The 21,420-nt window shown below is 45.7% G+C and overlaps 2 protein-coding genes across 9 annotated transcripts; both read right to left on the bottom strand.

The window, feature by feature from the left end:
- Positions 1-5,701: 5,701 nt before the first annotated feature.
- Positions 5,702-9,868, bottom strand: CUNH1orf189 (chromosome unknown C1orf189 homolog). Of its 2 annotated transcripts, none has more exons than XM_041656652.1 (4): positions 9,796-9,868; positions 8,968-9,008; positions 7,632-7,761; positions 5,702-6,008 (listed from the first exon to the last, which is right to left on the bottom strand). In XM_041656652.1, exons 1-4 carry the CDS (start codon positions 9,838-9,840, stop codon positions 5,907-5,909), a joined length of 318 nt encoding a protein of 105 aa, XP_041512586.1. In that variant the 5' UTR covers positions 9,841-9,868; the 3' UTR covers positions 5,702-5,906. The 2 variants fall into 2 exon arrangements, with proteins under 2 accessions (XP_041512586.1, XP_041512587.1); XM_041656653.1 differs by having other exon boundaries at positions 5,908-6,104.
- A 579-nt stretch (positions 9,869-10,447) lies between these two features.
- On the bottom strand, positions 10,448-21,231 carry CUNH1orf43 (chromosome unknown C1orf43 homolog). 7 transcript variants are annotated; one of them, XM_041656622.1, is made up of 7 exons: positions 20,951-21,228; positions 20,509-20,610; positions 17,342-17,459; positions 17,095-17,151; positions 14,518-14,684; positions 14,376-14,434; positions 10,448-11,494 (listed from the first exon to the last, which is right to left on the bottom strand). In XM_041656622.1, the coding sequence occupies exons 1-7, from the start codon at positions 21,014-21,016 to the stop codon at positions 11,299-11,301; spliced, it is 765 nt and encodes a 254-aa protein (XP_041512556.1). In that variant the 5' UTR covers positions 21,017-21,228; the 3' UTR covers positions 10,448-11,298. The 7 variants fall into 7 exon arrangements, with proteins under 7 accessions (XP_041512556.1, XP_041512557.1, XP_041512559.1 ...); XM_041656623.1 differs by having other exon boundaries at positions 17,095-17,148; XM_041656625.1 differs by lacking the exon at positions 20,509-20,610 and having other exon boundaries at positions 20,951-21,230.
- Between the last annotated feature and the right edge of the window lie 189 nt (positions 21,232-21,420).

Raw genomic sequence — 21,420 nt, 5'->3', positions numbered from 1 at the left:
AGCACTGGCTGCTCTTCCAGAGGTCCTGAGTTCAATTCCCAGCAACCACATGGTGGCTCACAACCATCTGTAATGAGACCTGGCACTCTCCTCTGGTGTGGGGGCATACATGGAGGCAGAATGTTGTATACATAATAAATAAATAAATAAAAAAGCAAGGAAGCTAAGCACTCCTACTTCCGAGGCCAATCAAGGAAAGGGGATAGGGAAAAAAAAGAACCAGGGAAAGATTAACATGGGCACCAGTTATTTCTCTTCCAGGGGAATTGTTTACCGATAAATTCGGTAAATAGACAGCTAGTGGTAGAGCACTTGTCTAGACTCTGTGGGTCCTCAGGCTCAATTGCCAACATTTCAAGAAACAAAACAACCCAAAAAACAAAAGACAACAGGCACAGGGCATGGTAGCACATGCCTTTATACCTGGAAGCAGAGGCAGGAGAATCTCTGTGAGTTCATGGCCATCCTGGTCTACATAATGAGTTCTAGGACAGCCAGAGCTACATAGAGACCCTGTCTAAAGAAAAGAAGAAGGAGAAGGAGAAGGAGAAGGAGAAGGAGAAGAAGAAGAAGAAGAAGAAGGCAGGCAAAAGTCTGAGAACTCCAGGGACTGAAGTAGCAGAGGGGGTGGTGCCACGTCTCCTCACTGCTGTGAGAATATGTTTGACATTTAGTTGGTTCCTGATTTAACAACCCAATATCAAACATATCACACAGAAGCAGGCAGGTGAGCTTCCCTAGTGATTCACCTTTCTCCCCGCTGTGAAGAAAGGTCTTCTTTAAGGGCACCCTCGCTCTGCTCTTTCCCTCCCAGAACACGTTCTCGCTCCTTCGTCCTTCATGCCATCCCTGCCACAACCCCTCTTCCACCGTGTCTGGTGTCTGCTGGATCATGTTTGCCTACAGCAAGAACACTGGGCACAGACTCACATCTGGGCACTCACCACTTCCTTAAGCTCCCATATGAAGCTTCACGCTGTTCTGTGACAGCACCAGCTTCCAGAGGATCACCAGTGTCAACAGCTCCTCAGCGGCTCTGCCACCTGCCCCTCGGTGCCATCTGAGCTGTCCAGGACCTTCCGGGGGTAGGGTTAGGGGTTCGCAAATGCTATTTTCTCCCTTTCCAAGCAAACTTCTAACCGCCCCAGATCTCTCCCACGAGACTGCTCTGTCTTCTCAGGGGACTCCGACTGCACAGCTTCTAGTACTGTGAGCAGTAGCCACGGGAACTTCTGAAAGTCTGTGCTGCTACTTTTTCATCTCTCGTGCCTTGTCTCCTCATGTCCTTTAGGCAACCTTCTTCAAGTTATCATTGGGTGTCCAGAATAGAAAAGCCGCTTCACTTGCAGGTTTCAATCTGGGCTCTGCACAAGAAGACTAACAGCTTCTCTTGCCTGGTTAAATTGAAACTAAGGCTTTTAGATCGAGAGCAAGAGGGAGTTGCTTCTGCCAGGAAGTGGCCTGCATCCCTCAGGACCCCCCTTTTCTGCAGTTTCTTTCTTTTTTCTTTCTTCCTTCCTTTCTTTCTTCCTCCTTTCTTTTTTTTTTTTTTTTTGATTTTTCGAGACAGGGTTTCTCCCTCCTTTCTTTTTTTATCACCAGAACTCTTGGGCTGGTTTCTTCGAGGCTATTCCTTCACAGGAATTCAACCTGATTTTCTCTCTCTTTTTTTTTTTCTTTTGGAGAGAATTGGGTCTATGCAGCATCATTTGGCAGGCAGATGTTTCATTCACTGTGGTAGAAACTAGCCCAAGTTACAGCTGTATGGAGGGTGGGGGATTTGTATGGAAGTGTAGGGAGGGTGGGAGGACAGTTTCTATCAGTCCCCAGGCATGTTCCGTGTGTCCTTGCTCCGATCGATCCTGACATCTCCCTCCCACACACACGCACTCCACAGTGACTTTGATCTAGATCGATAGCTTGTCCCATCACCAAGTCAATTCCTATCGTGTGGAACTTGCCTTCCAGGGAAAGACTAACAAATGGGCCTAAGGCCCCATAGGCATGTGTGGCCATCTTTTCTCTTTGGTGTCCCCACGTTTGTGTGGTGAATACAGAGTATTTCCGTTCTTGCCCTCTACTCACTCAGCTCTCACCTTCCAAGTTCTGTTTTTTTTTTTTTTTGTTTGTTTGTTTCTGAAGCCTTGGTCACAATGGGAAAACAGGAGGAAGGAAAGAGCTGGACAGGGACTAGAAAGAATGGAAGACTTGCCAAAAGCGGAGGTGATTCACACCTTTAGTCCCAGTACTCAGGAAGCAGAGGCAGGTGGGTCTTTGAGTTTGAGGTATCCTGGTCTACATAGTAAGCTCCAGGACAGTAGGACTACACAGAGGCTCTGTCTCAAAAAACCAAAAATCAATAAGAATTGAAAACACTAGTGTTGGCCGGGCGGTGGTGGCGCACGCCTTTAATCCCAGCACTCGGGAGGCAGAGGCAGGCGGATCTCTGTGAGTTCGAGACCAGCCTGGTCTACAAGAGCTAGTTCCAGGACAGGCTCCAAAACCACAGAGAAACCCTGTCTCGAAAAACCAAAAAAAAAAAAAAAAAAAAAAGAAGAAAACACTAGTGTTTAGGGTATAGAGGAGCAAAGAAGCCTGGGAAGACACAGCAAGCCTGATAAAGTCATTTTAGTGTTCCCTTTTTTAAAAACTACACTTACATATATTATTTTTTTAAGATTTATTTATTTATTATATATAGTGTTCTGCCTGCATGTATGCCTGCAAGTCAGAAGAGGGCACCAGATCTCATCATAGATGGTTGTGAGCCACTATGTGGTTGCTAGGAATTAAACTCGGGCCCTTTTGATGTAGGAGGGTCTTCTATCTGTCTGTTGTTTCATTGGTTAATAAAGAAAACTGCTTGGCCTGATAGGTCAGAACATAGGTAGGTGGGGAAGACAGAAAAGAATGCTGGGAGAAAGAAGGCAGTGAGGCAGCTGCCATGGAGCCAGCCGCCAGGTCAGACATGCTGAATCTTTCCTGGCAAGCCACCACCTCGTGGTGCTACACAGACTATTAGAAATGGGTTAATCAAGATGTGAGAATTAGCCCATAAGAGGCTAGAACTAACGGGCTAGGCATTGTTTAAAAGAATACAGTTTGTGTGTTGTTATTTCAGGTGTAAAGCTAACCATGTAGGAGCAGGGTGGGACGAAAAGCAGGTCTGCCTGCAGCTCCTTCTACACTCTTTGGAAGAACAGGCAGTGCTTTTAACCTCTGAGTTAAATCTCTTCAGCCCACACTTTATATTTTTGTGTGTGGTTGTGTCATTGTGCCTCTGTGAAGGTCTTTCCCCTCCTTTAAGTATGTGGAATTTAGCTTCAAGCTCAGGTCATCAGGCAAGTACCTTTACCCACTGAGCCATCTCACTGAGCTCTGGGTGTGGGTGTTTTGTTTTTTTTTTCTTCATCTATTTCAAATAGATCTAAGTTCTTCTAAGCTGCAAGAGCAGAGTATAACATCAGTTATAGCAGCATCTGGCTGGAGGGGCACAGTTGAGTGATGTCATCAGAGCACACAGCATCGGCAGGGAGGGTCAGGGAACATGGGTGCTATCGTGGGCCAACCTGCCAATAATAGAGCCAGCCTGGCACTGACGAGCCCTGAGGTAATAGGCCAAGGTCAGAGATCCATGCAGAGGGGATAGGGCATCCAGCGAGTCCAAATGAACAGAGAAACCAAAGAGGTTGGTTACAGAGAGCAGTGGGTGTGGAAGTAAGGGAGAAAGTATCCTGGGGCAGCAAGACAGCATCATGGCTTCCTGTTTACATTACATATTAAGGGTGATTTCTTCTAAGTGACTTATTTAATTCCCACAGCAACCCGATAAGGTAGAGATTGTTTTCATTTTATAAATAGGCAACCAAAACTCAGACTTAAATATTTTATGTGCATAGGCATTTTGTTCTGCGTGTCTGCCTATGTACCATGTGCATGCCTGGTACCTGCAGAGGATCCTCTGGAACTAGACAATCATGAGATGCCATATGGATGCTAGGATTCCAGTCTGGGTTCTCAGCAGGAGTAGTCAGTGTTCTTAACCATGAGCCATCTCTCCAGCAAACCACCCACCCCAGCCCCCAATATTAAATGTGCACTTGGCCAAACACCCAGGAAGTGGCAGGACGAAGACTGAGAACCAGACCTGTCCACTGTTCTCTACTCCAGGCCATAGTACCTGTGAATAGCAGTGGCCTGGGAGACAGGTAAGAAGGAAGGAAGCTGAGAGAGATGTGGGTGACAGAAGAAATAGAAATTCAGTCTTGTTTGGTGTCAAATCCAAGTGAGGTGTTTGTGGCTTCATCTCCTTACAGAACTCACACTGCACCTTGAATTACTGTTCGCAGCCTGTTTTCCCCACCAGCCTGGGAGCGTCATTTCATCTGAAGGGAGTATTCATGGCTGGTTACTAATGACGAGGGTGGGTGAAGAGGGAACTGTGTGTGGGTTAGCTACAGGACACCAAGACAGGGCTATTTTAGGCCAGTCTCTGGACTTGTGCTCTCCTGACAACAGCCGATGTGTCAGTCCTCTCCAGAAGAGGGTCCGATACTGTGACCCCATACCTGACCCTCAAGCCTGTGATGTCCTCTTTGTACTTGCTGCCTCTCCAAGGTCTTCCTGGGTGGAATGTGGAGGGGCTGGAGGTAGCAGCTTCCGGAGGCTAAATAAAAATGCAGGCTTTGGCAAGAGACTAAGGATAGAGATGGGCTGGAGGGGAGACAACGAGAGTTCTGCAGCAGGAAACGATCCTGTGGCACAGATGAGGGGCCAGTGGCTGCTGCTGAAAGGTGAGCGTGTAGGGGAAAGTGTTAGAAATCACATCAGAGCACATATTCTCCTGGCAGATTCTGTGAATGGGGATCTCTAGATGACATGTTTTCCTGAGGCCTACAGATGCACATGCTGTTACTTTCTAGAATTTATAGTGTCCAGTACCTTGAGAGCGGGCATGCTTTCTGAGCCCCTCAAACCCACCATTTGATACTTCACACCCGCTGCAGTGCACACCCAGTGCCCGGAGGAATGGAAGTCTGGAATCTCTGTTTTGTAGAGTAGCAACTCAGGCCTAGAACAAGCCAATCCATGTTTTCACAATAATGAGATAACTTCCAAACATAAAATCAGCCCCTGACACCCAAGCACCACAGTGCCTATCCATTAATAACCATGTTTAATGCTGTTTGTCCACAAACTCAGGAAAGAACAGTGAAACCGAGGTCCGAGGCTGTCTTACTTAGCATTTCTTTTGCTGGGACCAAACACCATGGCCAAAAAGCAAGTAGGAGAGGAAAGGGTTTATCCAGCTTACACTTCAGCATTGCTGTTCATCACAAAGGAAGTCAGCACAGGCACTCCAACAGGGCAGGAGCTGATGCAGAGGCCATGGAAGGGTGCTGTTCCCTATGGCTTTCTCATAGAACCCAGGACCGCCAGCCTAGGGAAGGCACCACCCACCATGGGCTGGGCCCTTCCCCGTGGATCACTAGTTGAGAAAATGTCTTACAGCTGGATCTCATGGGGGCATTTCCTCACCTGAGGCTCCTTCCTCTCTGATAACTATAGCTTGTGTCAAGTTGACACACAAAACCAGCCAGAAGAGAAACAGTGCTCAGAATCTAGGAAGTAAAATTAAGGAAGCCAAGAACAAACCAAGACTCAGGGCTGATACTAAACCCTGTGGTCTAAATCTAAATCTTTATTTGTTAAACCAAATCAGGATTTCTTTAAACCAGACATTGTGCATTCTCTCCTCTTACAACGCTGCATATCCCACCCTGACCACAAGGTGTCGCTCTTGTTTTCAGAAGCAACAGTCCCAGCTTCAGGCGTGTTTTGGGAAGCTTGTGGTAGAGACTAGAGGCGGGTTGGCAGGCATGACGAAGAGCAGTGTCTGGGCAGCGTCACAGTCTCTCCTCATAAAAAGCTTTGCCCAGCTGACTGAGCTCCTGCTGGTACTGCTGATGCTCCTTTGCAAACAGTTGGTGTAAGGCATCTTGACGGACCTGGCAGGGAAGGCGGTAAAGTGTGGTATTGGGTGGTTAATGCTCCTTCTCAGTCTCGGGTTGCCTTCCCCGTCCCTGGGTTCCCTTGGACCTAGCCTTAGTAGGGACATAAAAAGGAGGTAGAAGAGAATAAGTCAGCGGAGGGAAGCCTATCTAATTTCCCCACCCTTGGGTCAAGACTCATTGTTAACAAATATTTTGCTGAGAATGCACCATGAATTAAGACATCTGCCAGGTATTCAAGATACTAAGAGGTGACACAGCAATTGGCACCTCAGGTGGAGAAGGGTCTCACCTGGATGAAAAGAACAAAGTAATGCATTGGGAACTGGAAATGTGTCAGCTGCAGCTGGGTGATGGGACATGGCTATAATTTCAGCATAAAGGAAGCAAAGACAGAATGTTTGCAAGTTCCAGGCCATCTTGTGATGTAGAGCAAGACTTTGTTTCAAAAATAAACACATATGAGTGAGTACATGTGATAATTGTCTTTCTGGGTCTGGGTTACCTCACTCAATATGATGTTTTCTTTTTTAAAAAAAATATTTATTTATTTATTTATTATATATACAATTTTTCTGTCTGTGTGTATGCCTGAAGGCCAGAAGAGGGCGCCAGACCTCTTTACAGATGGTTGTGAGCCACCATGTGGTTGCTGGGAATCGAACTCGGGTCCTTTGGAAGAGCAGGCAATGCTCTTAACCACTGAGCCATCTCTCCAGCCCCAATATGATGTTTTCTAGCGCCATCCATTTGCCTGCAAATTTCAAGATGTCGTTATTTTTCTCTGCTGTGTAGTACTCCATTGTGTAAATGTACACATTTTCCTTTCCATTCTTCAGTCGAGGGGCATTTAGTTTGTTTCCAGGTTCTGGCTATGACAAACAAAGCTGCTATGAACATAGTTGAGACGTGTCCTTGTGGCACAATTGAGCATCCTTTGGCTATATACCCAAAAGTGGTATTGCTGGGTCTTAAGGAAGGTATATGTGGTTTTTAAACATAAAGCAAAGAAAACCAACCTACAAATCACAATCCCAGAGAACCTAGACAACAATGAGGACCCTAAGAGAGACATACATGGATCTAATCTACATGGGAAGTAGTAAGTATAAGATCTTCAAGTAAATTGGGAGCATGGGCACCTTGGGAGAGGGTGAGAGGCAGGGAGGGGAGCAGAGAAAAATGTATAGCTCAATAAAATAAAAATAAATTAAAAAATAAGATGCCAAAAAAATTAAACATAAAATAACCCCCTGGCTAGGGGTGGTGGTGGTGCATTTTAATCCCAGCATGTGGGAGGCAGAGGCAGGTAGATCTCTGAGTTCAGGGAAGCCAACCTGGTCTACATAGCAAGTTCCAGGTCATCTAGGGGTACAAAGTGAGACTCTGTTTCAAACAAAATCCAATCCAACCCAAGGAACCCAAGAAAACAAAACTTTGTTAAACCCTATCTAAACAATGCAAACTGTGTGAAAATTTACAAAACTCACTTCCTGAAAAAGAGCTTTGACATTTGATATGTTCTGATGAAAATCTCAGATGTAAACAATATGGTTAAGTCATGACAGAGCAGGGACACAGCAGGAAGGGGAGACTCCAGGCTGCCCTCCTAGAACTCACCGTCAGCAGCTGCTTGTTGGACAGGGCTAACTCCTGTTCCATATCGCCCTGCATCCTTAGCGTAGCATACAGGTTCCTCCGCTGGCTTAATGTCATCTGCCACATACAGTGAGTATGTGAATTCTGCCACCTGTCCCAGGTTTAGGGTGGGGATTAAGCAGGTGAGAGTCAGGAGGAGAGTTAAATCTGTACTAAAGCAGTTCCTTTGTGACCAGAACCTCTGTCACTGTCAGAAGACTGCAGTTCTTGAAAGGGTGGCCAGAACACACACAGAATCGAGGGTGTTAAGTGCACTGTTACCAACAGAGGCAGAGCTGCTGGCTGTTTCAGCACACACAAAAGGCAATGCAAAGCAGTGTCAGCGAGGTCATTTAGAACTGGGTCTTAGTTCACTGTTCCTAACCAGTGCCTTTTTCCCCTTTTCCCTTTGTTTCTCTGTGTAGCTCTGACTGGCCTCGTACTCAGAGATCTGCCTGCCTCTGCCTCCTGAGTGCTGAGATTAAAAGTGCGCCCCACCGCCCAGCTACCTTTCTTAAAAGACAGTTTCATATGGCATAGGCTGGTCTCCAATTCACTTGGATGCTCCTGTCTGTATCCCCTGAATGCTGGGAAATAAACCCAAGCTCTGTGCATCTAGACAGTCTACCAGTGAGATACCTTTGCCAGCTCCCTTCAATAATGTCTTACTATATAACCCTGTGGAAGTATGCAGACTAGCCTGGGCTCAAACTCAAGAGATCCACTTGTCTCTGCTCTCTCTAGTGAAGCATATGCACCATATTGGTTCTCCCTCTGGGAGTTTTAAAGAGTGCACCAATCATACCTGTAACCTAGGCTGGCCTTAGACTCATGCTCATTCGAGTACTGGGATTATAGGTGTGAGCCCCCATGCCCTGCTTCTGCCAGAATTTAGAAAAAAAGCTTAGGGTTGGAGGTATAACTGGTGGTGGAGCACCTCCGTGCACAAAGCCCTGGATTCAACACCCCAGTGCCCAGAATGAAACTCTCAGCAGGTGAAATGCGCAGTCCAGTCTTGTGGGTATCCTGTCACTCGTTCACCAAATACCTGCTATGTAATTAGTACAGAGGCAGGCAGGAACAGACAGTATTGTGCCTTTTCCAGAGCCTGGGAAGCAGTCAGAGAGAAACAGGCCCATCTACGAGGTACTGACACACTCCTCTTGGAGCACGGATTGCTCCACAGCAAGGCTGCCCCGTCTGCTCCATTTCTTTCTTTCTTGGAGTGAGTCCCCAAAGGAGAGCTGATCTGGGCGGTGGCTCTGGAGAGGAGAGCCGAAAAGACCAACGGATGGGAGAAGATGGAAACACAGATTACCTGTTGACCATCTTCTTAAGTGCCACGGCTCTTTTCAAATTCTGCAAGAAAAGGAGTTCCGTTGATTTGCCTTGATTACTAGAATCTGACCGTCAGCACCTACTCTGAGGAATGAAGTAGTTTCCTATGGGAAAGTGAGAAAGTTCTTCATTTCTCAGAATAAACTGAGAAAATATAGAGGCCAGAGTGGGACATATGTGAACAGTTATTGTTTGAGACGTGGTTCCCTGTCTTTGCCTACTCTCCTGTCCTCTTCCAAGGGCCTCTCTCAGGTAAACTTCGGGTAAACCCACCTGGAAACCACATCAAGGGAAACTCCTCCCACTCCTGACTGCACACCTCTTCAGCCCCCCACTCCTAACTGCACACCTCTCCCACCCCCCCACTCCTAACTGCACACCTTCCCGCCCCCCCACTCCTAACTGCTCCTCTCCCGCCCCCCCACTCCCGACCGCACACCTCTCCCGCCCCCCACTCCTAACCGCACACCTCTCCCACCCCCCCACTCCTAACTGCACACCTCTCCCGCCCCCCCACTCCTAACCGCACACCTCTCCCGCCCCCCCACTCCTAACCGCACACCTCTCCCGCCCCCCCACTCCTAACTGCACACCTCTCCCGCCCCCCACTCCTAACCGCACACCTCTCCCGCCCCCCACTCCTAACCGCACACCTCTCCCGCCCCCCACTCATAACCGCACACCTCTCCCGCCCCCCCACTCCCGACCGCACACCTCTCCCGCCCCCCACTCCTAACCGCACACCTCTCCCGCCCCCCCCCACTCCCGACCGCACACCTCTCCCGCCCCCCCACTCCCGACTGCACACCTCTTCTATTTTTGTCATCTTTTCCGCAGACATATCTACAGACATGTTTGGTGTTTCTGAGGCTACTGGGAAGGCTCTCCTTTCTGTTTAGTTTGGTCACCAAGGTTTCAGTAGTTATAGCAACATTTAGGCGTCCAACAATGACCCTGGTCCTGGAGTCCACTGGTTACTTGGCCTGTTGCCCTAGTGACCTAAAGGGAATCCTGGTTCTCCAGCATTCTATTAGGAACCAGGTCAGGCTATGAGCATGAACTACACAGTCCCTATTTCTGTTAGGATTTCTGCTGCAAATGCTTACTGTTCTAAAGTTCACTCTAAAGAGATGACTCACGGCCCGGAGGGGGTGGCACATGCCTTTAATTGCAGCACTGGATGCAGAAGCAGGTGGATGTCCATGAGTTCAGGCCAGCCTGGTTGACAAAGCGCATTCCAGGCCAGCCAGTCTCTACAAAGAGAAACCCTCCAGCCCGGCGGTGGTGGCGCAGGCCTTTAATCCCACACTCGGGAGGCAGAGGCAGGTGGATCTCTGAGTTCAAGACCAGGACAGGCTCCAAAACCAGAGAAACCCCGTCTTGAAAAACCAAAAAAACAAAAAACAAACAAAAAAACCAGAGAAATCCACCAACAGAATAATAATAATAATAAAATCACATTTAGTAGTTAATTTTATTAATTTGTGAACTGAGACTAATACACTGACATTAGAAGAAACCACATCTCACCAACTTGGTTATGCCAAGTGCCAGAATGTTCCTATTTATTCATCATAATAGTATTAGGTGACGGCGGGACAGATCCCTCCACTTCAAGAAAGTCGTGTCCATGTCTTAATACATCTGTTTAAATGGAGCACCAAAATTCCAGAGGACATTCTACCCACTTTCTCATTCCCTTTTTCTCATGACTTCCACCAATCAAATCTGAGATGCTCTAAACCCAAATATTTCTATTCAACTGAGTGCAATAGGCTAGACCTCAGTTTACATGTTTGGGACTAAACAGCATTGAACAGCGTAGGTGAATTATAGCCAAAAACAAGTGGAGGGGCTGGAGAGGTGGCTCAGAGGTTAAGAGCACTCTGGCTGATCTTCCGGAGGTCCTGAGTTCAATTCCCAGCAACCACACGGTGGCTCACAACCATCTGTAATGAGATCTGGTGCTCTCTTCTGGCCTGCAGGCATACAAGGAGGCTGAACACTGTGCACACAATAAATAAATAAATAAATCTTAAAAAAAAAAACAAAAACAAAAACAAGTGGAGATTTTCAAGGAAGCTTTGACAGAAACATTAATGACATCTGAATTCAAATCCAGAAAAAGTGCTTTTGGAAAATACCGGGGTCTTAGCCAGTATTTGAAAATGCCTCTAAGAAAGGACTGGGGAATGACCCTTCATACACAGTTCTGAAGGAGCTCTGGCCTCAACAGAAGCTTTGGCTGGCAAAGTCTGGGCCTGCTGAGCCAGACGGCATGAAGGCTGCACAGGTGGCGTCTGCAGCTCCATCACAGAGTACTCTCCAGCGTGTTGTAGTTGTCTTTAAAGCTCTTCAGTTCGAGGAAGTGCTTAGGACGTTTGCTCTTCTGACTGGAGGGGAGGTATGTGACCTGGATGGTTGTTGGCGACATTTCAGGTGACTGAGTTAGGTCTTTGGCTGCCGATTGGTGTTGTTTCTGAGAGCTCCCAATTCGTGCTTTGACCCTGAAGAACACACAGAAGACATGGACAGAATGAAAGCTAGCAGAAAGGGGCTGGAGAGATGACACAGTGGTTAAGAGCATATACTGCTCTTCTAGAACCCAGAGTTCAATTCCTGGCAACCATGTCAGGTGCCTATAACTCTAGCTCTAGGCCAGTGTACACATAATTAAAACTAATAAAACTAATCTTTAAAAACAAGCAAAAGACCGGGCCATGGTGGCGCACGCCTTTAATCCCAGCACTCGGGAGGCAGAGGCAGGCGGATCTCTGTGAGTTCGAGACCAGCCTGGTCTACAAGAGCTAGTTCCAAGACAGGCTCCAAAACCACAGAGAAACCCTGTCTCGAAAAACCAAAAAAAAAACCAAAAAAAAAACAAAAAAAAAAACAAGCAAAAAACAGAATACAATACAGAAATTATTCCACCCAGAACATGCAGCTACAATGGTCTCTGATGTATTTTACCAGTTACTAAACCAGGCATGGAGGCACACACTTGCAATTCCAAGAGGCAGGATTATTATAAATTCAAGGTCAGTCTAGCCTAATGATGTTTGTCCGTCTGTTATATCCCCCCCATGACCCACCTTCACTGCCAAACAAACTAAAACCACAACAAAAACTCAAACAACTCATTACTAAAATCATTTGATGATTTAGGTATGACAGGAAAAACAAATTTTAAGTCCTTATTTCCATTATAATCTTTTCTTTTTTGAAGTGTGTGGAGGAAGAGGGGACAGAAAAGGTCTTCACTATTATACAGGCTAGGCCATCACACCCAGCTTCAACAACAAAATATCAAATGAAACACACAGGAAACATTTCCCATACAGGGTTTCTCTATGTAGCCCTGGCTGTTTTGAAACTCATTCCGCAGACCAAGCTGGCCTTGAATTCACAGGTCTGCCTGCCTCTGCCTCCTGAGTGCTGGGATTAAATATGTGCTCTACCACGATGGCTGGAGAAACAGGTGGACTATTTTAAACTATAAGCTTTGAACTGTTAAGTACAATCACAATGTTGTACTGCCAACCTTCAAAATGTTTTGCATTTCCCATAACTAATGTTTTTTTTTTTTTTTTTTTGAGACAGGGTTTCTCTGTAGCTTTGAAGCCTGTCCTGGCACTAGCTCTTGTAGACCAGGCTGGCCTCGAACTCAGAGATCCGCCTGCCTCTGCCTCCCGAGTGCTGGGATTAAAGGCGTGCGCCACCACCACCCAGCTACACATACTAATGTTTATGTTGATTAAATAATGCTTATCTTCTCAGGTACTAGCAACTACCATTTTACATCCTGAGTCTTGTAGTATGGAAAAGCAGGCTGCATCCCGCTGCCCGGCTAGCTTAACCCCCAAAATAACCACAAAGAAATTATATTAACTTAATTACTGCCTGGCCCATTATATCTAACCACTTCTTGGCCAACTCTCACATCTTGATTAACCCATTTCTATTAAATCTGTATGTCACCACGAGGTCAGGCTTACCGGGAAAGATTCAGCCTGTCTAACCTGGTGGCTGGCTCCATGGTGGCAATCCTGCTTTCTTCCTCCCAGAATTCAGTTCTGTCTATCCTGCCTACCTATGTTCTGACCTATCAGGCCAAGCAGTTTTCTTTATTAATTAACCAATAAAAGCAACACAGATAGAACCTCCTACACCAGAGTCTGACTACTTAGACCATGTAAGTGAAATCAGCATTTATCTTTCAAGTGATTTCTTTCTTTCTTTCTTTCCTCCCTCCCCCTTCCCTTTCTTCCTTCCTTTCTTTCTTTTTTGAGACAAAGTTTCTCTGTGTAGCTTTGGCTATCCCAAAGCTTTACTCTGTAGATCAGGCAAGCTCAAACTAATAGATCTGCCTGTCTCTGCCTCCTGAGTGGTGGGATTACAGCATATACCAACTCACCCGACCCAAGTGAAATTTTATCAGGTTTCCTTCCTAGCTTCTTTCAAGACTTTTTATTTGTGTGTATGTGCACCACACATGTACAGGAGCCCAAAGACATTAGAAGCTGGCATTGTATCCCCTGGATTGGTCACTGTGAGCCACCCGATGTGAGTGATAGAAAACAAGCCAGGCACTCCAGAAGAGAAGTTCTCTATCGCTAAACATCCCTCCAGCTCCTAAAGGTTTATTTTAAATTTTGCTTTATGTGTGTACGTCTATGTGAATGTAGGCTACCCGTGTGTAGGCCAGAATAGGTGTTGGATCCTCTGGAGCTTAAGTTACAGGAAGTTATGACTATCTAACATGGATGCTGGAAACTAAACTCTGGGCCTCTAGAAGAGTAGCAAGCACTCTTATAAACGCTGAACCATCTCTCCAGACTCCTTGCCTAAACCAAATGTTCTTTTCTAGGCTCTTTTTTTTTTAAGATTTATTTATTTATTATGTATACAGTATTCTCAGTATTCTGTCTGCGTGTAGAAAGGTGCTGAAAATCTTCATTCCTTTGCTAGCTATACCATGTTTTTTTTTAGGTTTATTTTTATGTAGTGTGTTTGGATGTCTGTGCTCTACATAAATGCCAGGTTCCTATGGAGGCCAGAAGAGAGCTTCAGCTCCCACTGGAACAGGAGCGGCAAATGGTTGTGAGGTCTCATGTTGATGCTGGGGATTGAACCCTGGTCAACTGCAGGAGCAGCTGGTTTTCTTAACCTCTGAGTCATCTCTTCAGACCTTTTGTTTTTGAGAATGAGTTTCCTCTATGTAGCCCTGGGTGTCAAGAAATTAGCTATGCAGACCAGGTTTCTATCCAACCTACAGAGATTTGCTAAGTGCAGGTGTTAAAGGCCTGCACCACCATGATCAGATCATTTTGACATTTTAGTGGGTTATACAAAAAAACAAAACATGACATGCCCCACCGTACTACTCACACAGTGGCTAGCTCACTCAAGGCCTCCTGATACCGCAAATACTCACTCTGGCCAAAGACCTTAGGAAAGAGAAAGGAAAAATCAGTATCTGTCTGGAGCATTCCATCCTTTAGTTCTCTGGAGGAAAAACTGTCCAACTTACCCCTGTCCCATAACGCGCGGTCTCATATCCATCCAGGAGGGTATCAATAAGGGCCTTGCGGACACCCTTGAAAGGAGTGCTAGTGTTTCGCAGATCCAGCAAGTAGGAGCGGAAATTCTTACCCATTAAAGAACAGGGGTGCCGGCCTTCAGCATGAAATGGGATCTCTGAGAAGACAACAGCATTAGGATACCTCTTCTTCCTGTCTTTTTTTTCTAGTTAATTTTCCAAATTTAGAAATAACTTTTATTAGCCGGGCGGTGGTGGCGCACGCCTTTAATCCCAGCACTCGGGAGGCAGAGGCAGGCTGATCTCTGTGAGTTCGAGACCAGCCTGGTCTACAAGAGCTAGTTCCAGGACAGGCTCCAAAACCACAGAGAAACCCTGTCTTGAAAAACCAAAAAAAAAAAAAGAAATAACTTTTATTAAGTCTGGTGTGAAGGCGCACACATTTAATCCTAGCACTCTGGAGGCAGAGGCAGACAGATCTGAGTTCAAAGCCTGCTTGGTTCAAGTTCCAGAACACTCAGAGCTATAGAGAAACCCTGTCTCAAAAACACAAAAAATAGCTGGGTGGTGGAGGTACATGTCTTTAATCCCAGCACTTGGGAGGCAGAGGCAGGTGGATCTCTGAGTCCGAGGCCAGCCTTGCCTACAGAGTGAGTTCCAGGACAGACTCCAAAGTTACACAGTGAAACCCTGTCTTGAAAGAAAAAGAAAAACGACAACAAAAACAAAAAACCCGAACTAACTGAACTAAAAACCAAAAAAAACCCCCCCAAAATTCCCAAAACCACCCCACAAAGTTGAAAAACAAAAATATCTTCAATTTATCATCATGAAACCGTTCTTTTTTTAAAAAAAGATTTATTTATTTATTTGGTATAAAGTGTTTTATCTGCATGTATGCCTGCAGGCCAGAAGAGGGCACCAGATTTCATTACAGATGGTTGTGAGTCACCATGTGGTTGCTGGGAATCCAACTCAGGACCTCTGGAAGAGTAGCCAGTGCTCTTAACCTCTGAACCATCTCTCCAGCCCTATCATGAAACCTATCAAGCAAAGTTTATATACACTAATAAAAAGACAACATCTAATGACATGAATGAGTTGAAAAAGTTTCTAATAGAATTAAGATCTGAGGAACACAGCTATGTTCAAATGGTCATTTGGTAGTGGCTACACAATTCTAAGCTCTATGCATTAACATTCTTTTATACGGTTCTACTTGGCCACCTGGCTTTAAGATATAATAAGATATAAACTTTAAGACAAGAACATGCAAGTAGTCACATAATGTGAAAAAACCCTTTAACTATCTCTTGTGGACTTAGTGAGAAAGCAGATTCTTTTGTGAGAAAACAATTATCATCACTCAATTCATGAAACTTGAGATCTCAGTAAAAAAAAAAACTTAAAAGCATAAATGCTAGGTGTAGTATATTGGCACATACTGATAACCCCAGCATTTGGGAGGCTAAGGCAGGAGGATGCTGAGTTCAAGGCCAATCTGAGCTACAACCTGTCTCAAACAAACACAAACAAACCTCAAGCCCACAACCATATGCCGGGGGTTAGAGAGATGATAGCTCAGCACCTAACAGCCTGACTATGACTGTAGCAGACCTGGGTTTCGAGGCTTACAACCACCCGTAATTCTAGTTTCAGGACATCTGATTCCCTCTTTGGTCCCCCGCGCACACAGTACATATAAACTCATGCAGGCACATAATACACAGCATAACATAGTAATTAAGGGCAGATGTGGTGTGTGTGCCTTTGTCCAGTTCTGGGGAGACAGAGGTAGGGGGGTTCTGTGAGTTGGAGGCCTGCCAGGGCTAATATTGAGATCCTGTCTTAAAAATCCAAACAAACCAACAGTTCCCCCAAACACACAAAAACTAAAATGAAAGAAAGAAACCATAAACTGATCCGGGGATGTAGTTCAGTTGTTTGCTTAGTTAGCATACCAGAAGCTCTGGCTTGGGTCCTCAGCACCAAATAAACTGGGTGTGGCAGCAAAATGCCCACAATTTAGCCCTGGGAAGTGGAAGCAGGAGGCTCAGAAGTTCAAGGTGGAAACACAGTAAGTTTGCAACTATCTCCAACTTAAAAAAAATTAACCAAAAACCCAAACCAAAATAAGTCAGACTCTTGGGAGAAGAAATAATTTACCACTGGGTGGTGGTGGTGGCACGCCCCTTTCATGCCAGCATCTGGGAGACAGAGGTAGGTGGATCTCTGAGTTTGAGGCCAGCCTAGTCTACAGAATGAGTTCCAGGTCAGCCAGGGCCACTAAGAGAAACCCTGTCTTGAAAAATCATAATTAACTATCCAAGGTGATTTATCTCTTTTGAAACACTGTCTCTCTTTGTGGCTATCCCTGGATGTCCTGGAACTCTGTTGTAGACCAGGCTAGTCTTTAACTCACAGAGCTCTGCTTGTCTCTGTCTCCTGAGTTATGATGAGATTAGAGGTGTGCACCACCACTCCTGGATAAATGTGCACATCTTAACAAGGTGGCTCATTACTGTTTCCTAGTTTAGATTCTAGAGTATGCCTTATCAGCTAAATTACCCGAGGCACGAATGGCATCTAGAGCTTTCATCCTGTACAGATAGTTGTAGCAACCTGCTGGGAAAAAAAAAAAAAAGACCAGTGTCAGCTATTATTCTCAAAACACCCCAGATTATAGTAAATTAGCAAACCGTCTCCTTGTATCTGGCACATATTTGATAACTGTGGTGCTGAGGGCTCTAACAGTAGAGGGTCTAAAGCTGTGGATATCTCTACACTGAAAACCTACCAGGAGCTTGTCACATACTTTGATTCCCCTGGGATTCCAGCTGCAGTAGTCTTGTATCATCATCTGCAAGGAGCTGGGGTTCATACTTGATGTCCTGAACCCTGGATAGTCGAATATCGATCTCCTCTTTTAAGTCCTGTGCATTCAGAAGAAACAAGACAGCATCATTACCTTGTATTCTGCTTCCTAACAATCTGTAACAGATCCAGAGCATGTAAACTAAGATGAAACAAAGAAATCTAACAATAGCTTTGAGATCCTCTGACATACAGCTCCAAGCAAATCTCAATCTCTTGATTTTTGAGATATGGTCTATGTAGCTTGGTTGCCCTGAAGCCCATTATGTAGACCAGGTTGACCTCAAATTCACAAAGAATCATCTGCCTCTGGAGTTCTGGGATTAAAGAAATGTGCCACCTCACCTGGCTCGTCTCTTTTGAAGACTTGTGTGTCTGTGTATGTGTGTGAGTTGTACATGCACCTGAATGGTTATGCATGTATCGTGTTCTCCTCTATCACTCTCCCCAGCCCAAGGGCTTGGGTTTTCTCACGGAGGCGGAAAGTCAGCAAGCCCCAGCAATCCTTTAAGTCTCTGCCACCTTCAGAGCTGGGGTTACAAGAGTACAGGGACCCCTGGTTTCTAACATATGTGTTGGGCCAAAACTCCAGCAAGAGGTCTTAACCAGTGAGCACCTCATCAGCTTCTAAGCCAGACCTTTTTTTAACTTGTCAGAATTTCTTTAGGCTGAACACCAACGTGATTTCTGATTTTAAGTCAGACTAAGAAGAATCTTGTTGTAAAGAACTTTATCCCACATGGTGTGCCAGAAAAACTTTGAGAGCTAAAGTGGGAGGGCTGCTCCAAGTTCAAGGTCAGTGTGGCCTAGGTCCAGTTCCAATCTGGGCTACAGCATAAGACCTTGTCAAGAAAAAGGAAAAAAAGTACTAAAAATTACTTAATGTGGCAGTCCTCACACATTTAGAAGTAACCACCATTATCAGTTTTGAACCTATCTAACCTTAGGGGATGCCAGAGTCCAAAGAAATTTGTTCTATTCTAGGACAGAATCTTAGGCCAAGGATTAGACAGCTATATGTACATTCTGGTTTTGTCTTTTGAGACCGGGTTTCTCTGTAGCTTTGGAGCCTGTCCTGGAACTAACTCTTGGAGACCAGGTTGGCCTCGAACTCAAGAGATCTGCCTGCCTCTGCCCCCGAGTGCTGGGATTAAAGGTGTGTGCCACTACCACCTGGCATATATGTACATTCTTATTACATCATGCCCAACCATTTCCCCAAGTGATTTTATTAATCTATGCTTTCAATACCAGTAGATAAAAACTTAGATTTTCTTTTTTATTCTCTCTCTATATATGTACCTATACATACATGAATAAGTTAAAAGAATGTTGACATTACATAGTCTAGAGGTTACTAAATAGCTAAGTTTTAACTGGTCATCATGTGCTAGAAACCAATCCCTGTGCTCTTTCATATGGCCAAGTGGAAAGAGTCCTGTTGACATTGCAGTCTACTGCATCTTTCTTCAGACTTTCCACTGTGCCAGAATAAGCACATGGGAAATAGTATTGTTAAGGAATGAACACACTCTAGGATTAAAGGAATCATGTGTTAGCATTAGTTCTACCTATTTTTTTACTAAATAAAAATTTGACTACCTCCTATTTATAGAACCTAGTGTGATGGAGATACACCTCCAATGTGTCAGAAACCTTGAGATCTATATCAACAAAGAAAGCACGTTTTAACCAACATAAAGGGCAAGCTGGTATAAGAAATTCAAAGTACCATAAGAATACAAAGAAGCTTGCATTAAAATATGTAATGTGTTGGTTGTGGTATTTCAGGCCCTTAAACTCAGTACTTTGGGAGGTAGAGGTAGGTGGATCTCTTCCAAGTTCAAGGCTGGTCTGGTCAATATAAAGCAAGTTCCAGGATAGCCAAGGCTATTACACAGAGAAACCCCAGCTCAGAAAAAACAAAAACAAAATAAAAAAATATACAATATGCATTCTTCTTTTGAGTAAATAACTTTTAAACTGAGATCTAACCTAAGGAGTTGGGTAGTGCCATGCAGGCCTGTAATTCCAGCACTCAGGACTTCAAGGCAACTTTGACTACACAGTGAGTTCTGGAGGTCAGCCTGGCCTACAAGAGACCACAAAGGAGTGAATGGGCAGCCAAGTGAAGACATTTCAGGTCAGTGACAGTGTGTGCAAAGTTATGAGATTCAGGAAGTAGAGCTTGATGCTGGTAATGGGGAAGAGTCAGAGAAGGAAGCTGGTAAAGTCAGCTGTCTCGACTACAAAGTGAAAGACTGAAAAGTACGAGGATGCCAACGGGGTACCAGGGATTCTGGTTTAGAGCTGGGGATGTTAGCTCAGTTGGGAGAGGGCACTTGTCAATCATGCGCCAGGTCCTGGGTTCAACCTCCAGCACCACCTAAACCGGGAGTGGTGATGGCCACCTATATAATATCTGCACTTGGTGGCTGGAAGCAGGAGGATCAGGAGTTCAATGTCACGTTTACTTAGCTCTAGACCACCAAGAAAAAGACTTCAGAGGAGATGGGGGATTATTAATGTTTTCCCTCTTCCTTTTTCTAGTGTCAGGGATCAAACCCAGAGACTTATGTGTTCTAGGCAAGCACAATGGACTTTTTTTTTTTTTTTGGTTTTTCGAGACAGGGTTTCTTTGTAGCTTTGGAGCCTGTCCTGGAACTCCCTTTGTAGACCAGGCTGGCCTCGAACTCACAGAGATCCACCTGCCTCTGCCTCCCGAGTGCTAGGATTAAAGGCGTGCGCCACCACCACCCGGCACAATGGGCATCTTTCAGATTCTGCAAAGACAATAACGATTCCACAGCAGCAGTGAACTGTAACCATTCCCAACATCACGCTAAAGGAAAGCTGCACGAAACACTTGGTAACTTAAGATGGGCATGAGATACATTTTACAGATGAATTGGCTTAGCTCTTTGACATGTGCAGCAGCAGTGAGCAAGGGAGCCAAGCCCGCAGTTAGTTTTGCTTAGTTTGTGAAGGGGAAAATGAATTGGACATAAAAATATATGAATTAAGTCATCTCTTAAAGTCAGAGCAAGTCTCCTTGTGCCTAAATAGCAAAAGAAAGAATCAGGTTTACCTTGTGCCCCAAGGACCTACCTTGGGAGCATTGTGTCCCACAGGGACATGCGGTCCCCTTCTAGATTTCATTGCAAAGCGCATGATTTGTCTCTTCACAAAAATAAACAGTAATACAAAAACCTGCCCAAAAAGATTAGAATCATCTTTAATAACAACAATAATTAAGTGAAAAAACATTCTAAATGCCTGGGCTCAGGCTCTCAGAGCAGAATGCTGTGGGATAAAACTTAGGGCAAAGCCAGGTCGCTGAGGATAGGGTGGGTGTAAGGCTAATAGCAGGGAGGCGTGATATCTGGCCCTAGAATTTAAGAGGGTTTTCAGTCCGGGGCGGGCAGTCTAAGGACACCAGGCAAAAGCCTAGATACCGAGCAAGTGGCTGAGGAATGGAACCAAGGAACAGCTCCCGAGGGTCTCGGCTGGGACAGACGCCACAGCAGGAATGGAATGGGGATCTCCTCACCAGGCTCCCGTATGCCATCACAAGCACAACATTCACTCCGGACAGCCAGTTACTGCTAGACGCCATCGTCTCTCTCCGCGAAGACCTGCTAGGATATTCCCGCCGCGCTTGCGCGTTAGCCCAGCCTCAGCCAGGGCGCCTATGATCCTTGGAGTTCCCGGCCATTTCCATTTGGTTTTGGGGACAAATCAAACTAGAAACGGCCAGAAAACATGGTGGATGGGGGGCGCTAGTTAAGCACAACGCCTTTCGGCTCCACCCCCGTCACGTGACCCCCGTCCGCAAGGAAACCTGGGAGTACCGGGTGGAGAGACGCGGAATTACGCCAGTAAGAGGAAGCCGAGGCCGTCCGGGAGTCATGTGATGCAGGAGGAGCCGTCCAGGGCGGGGGCGGGGGCGGGCCGGGCGCGCGGAACTCCGGAGCTGTGTTTCGTGGCGTGGCGGCGCGCGCACGCTGACGTGCACGGTCC

This window comes from Microtus oregoni, unplaced genomic scaffold (genome assembly GCF_018167655.1).
Source record: "Microtus oregoni isolate MIOR12 unplaced genomic scaffold, Mior012 000007F_ref0000211, whole genome shotgun sequence".
NCBI lineage: Eukaryota > Metazoa > Chordata > Mammalia > Rodentia > Cricetidae > Microtus > Microtus oregoni.
Note: the sequence above shows the minus strand (reverse complement) of the source record. Positions and strands in the feature narration are given on the sequence as shown.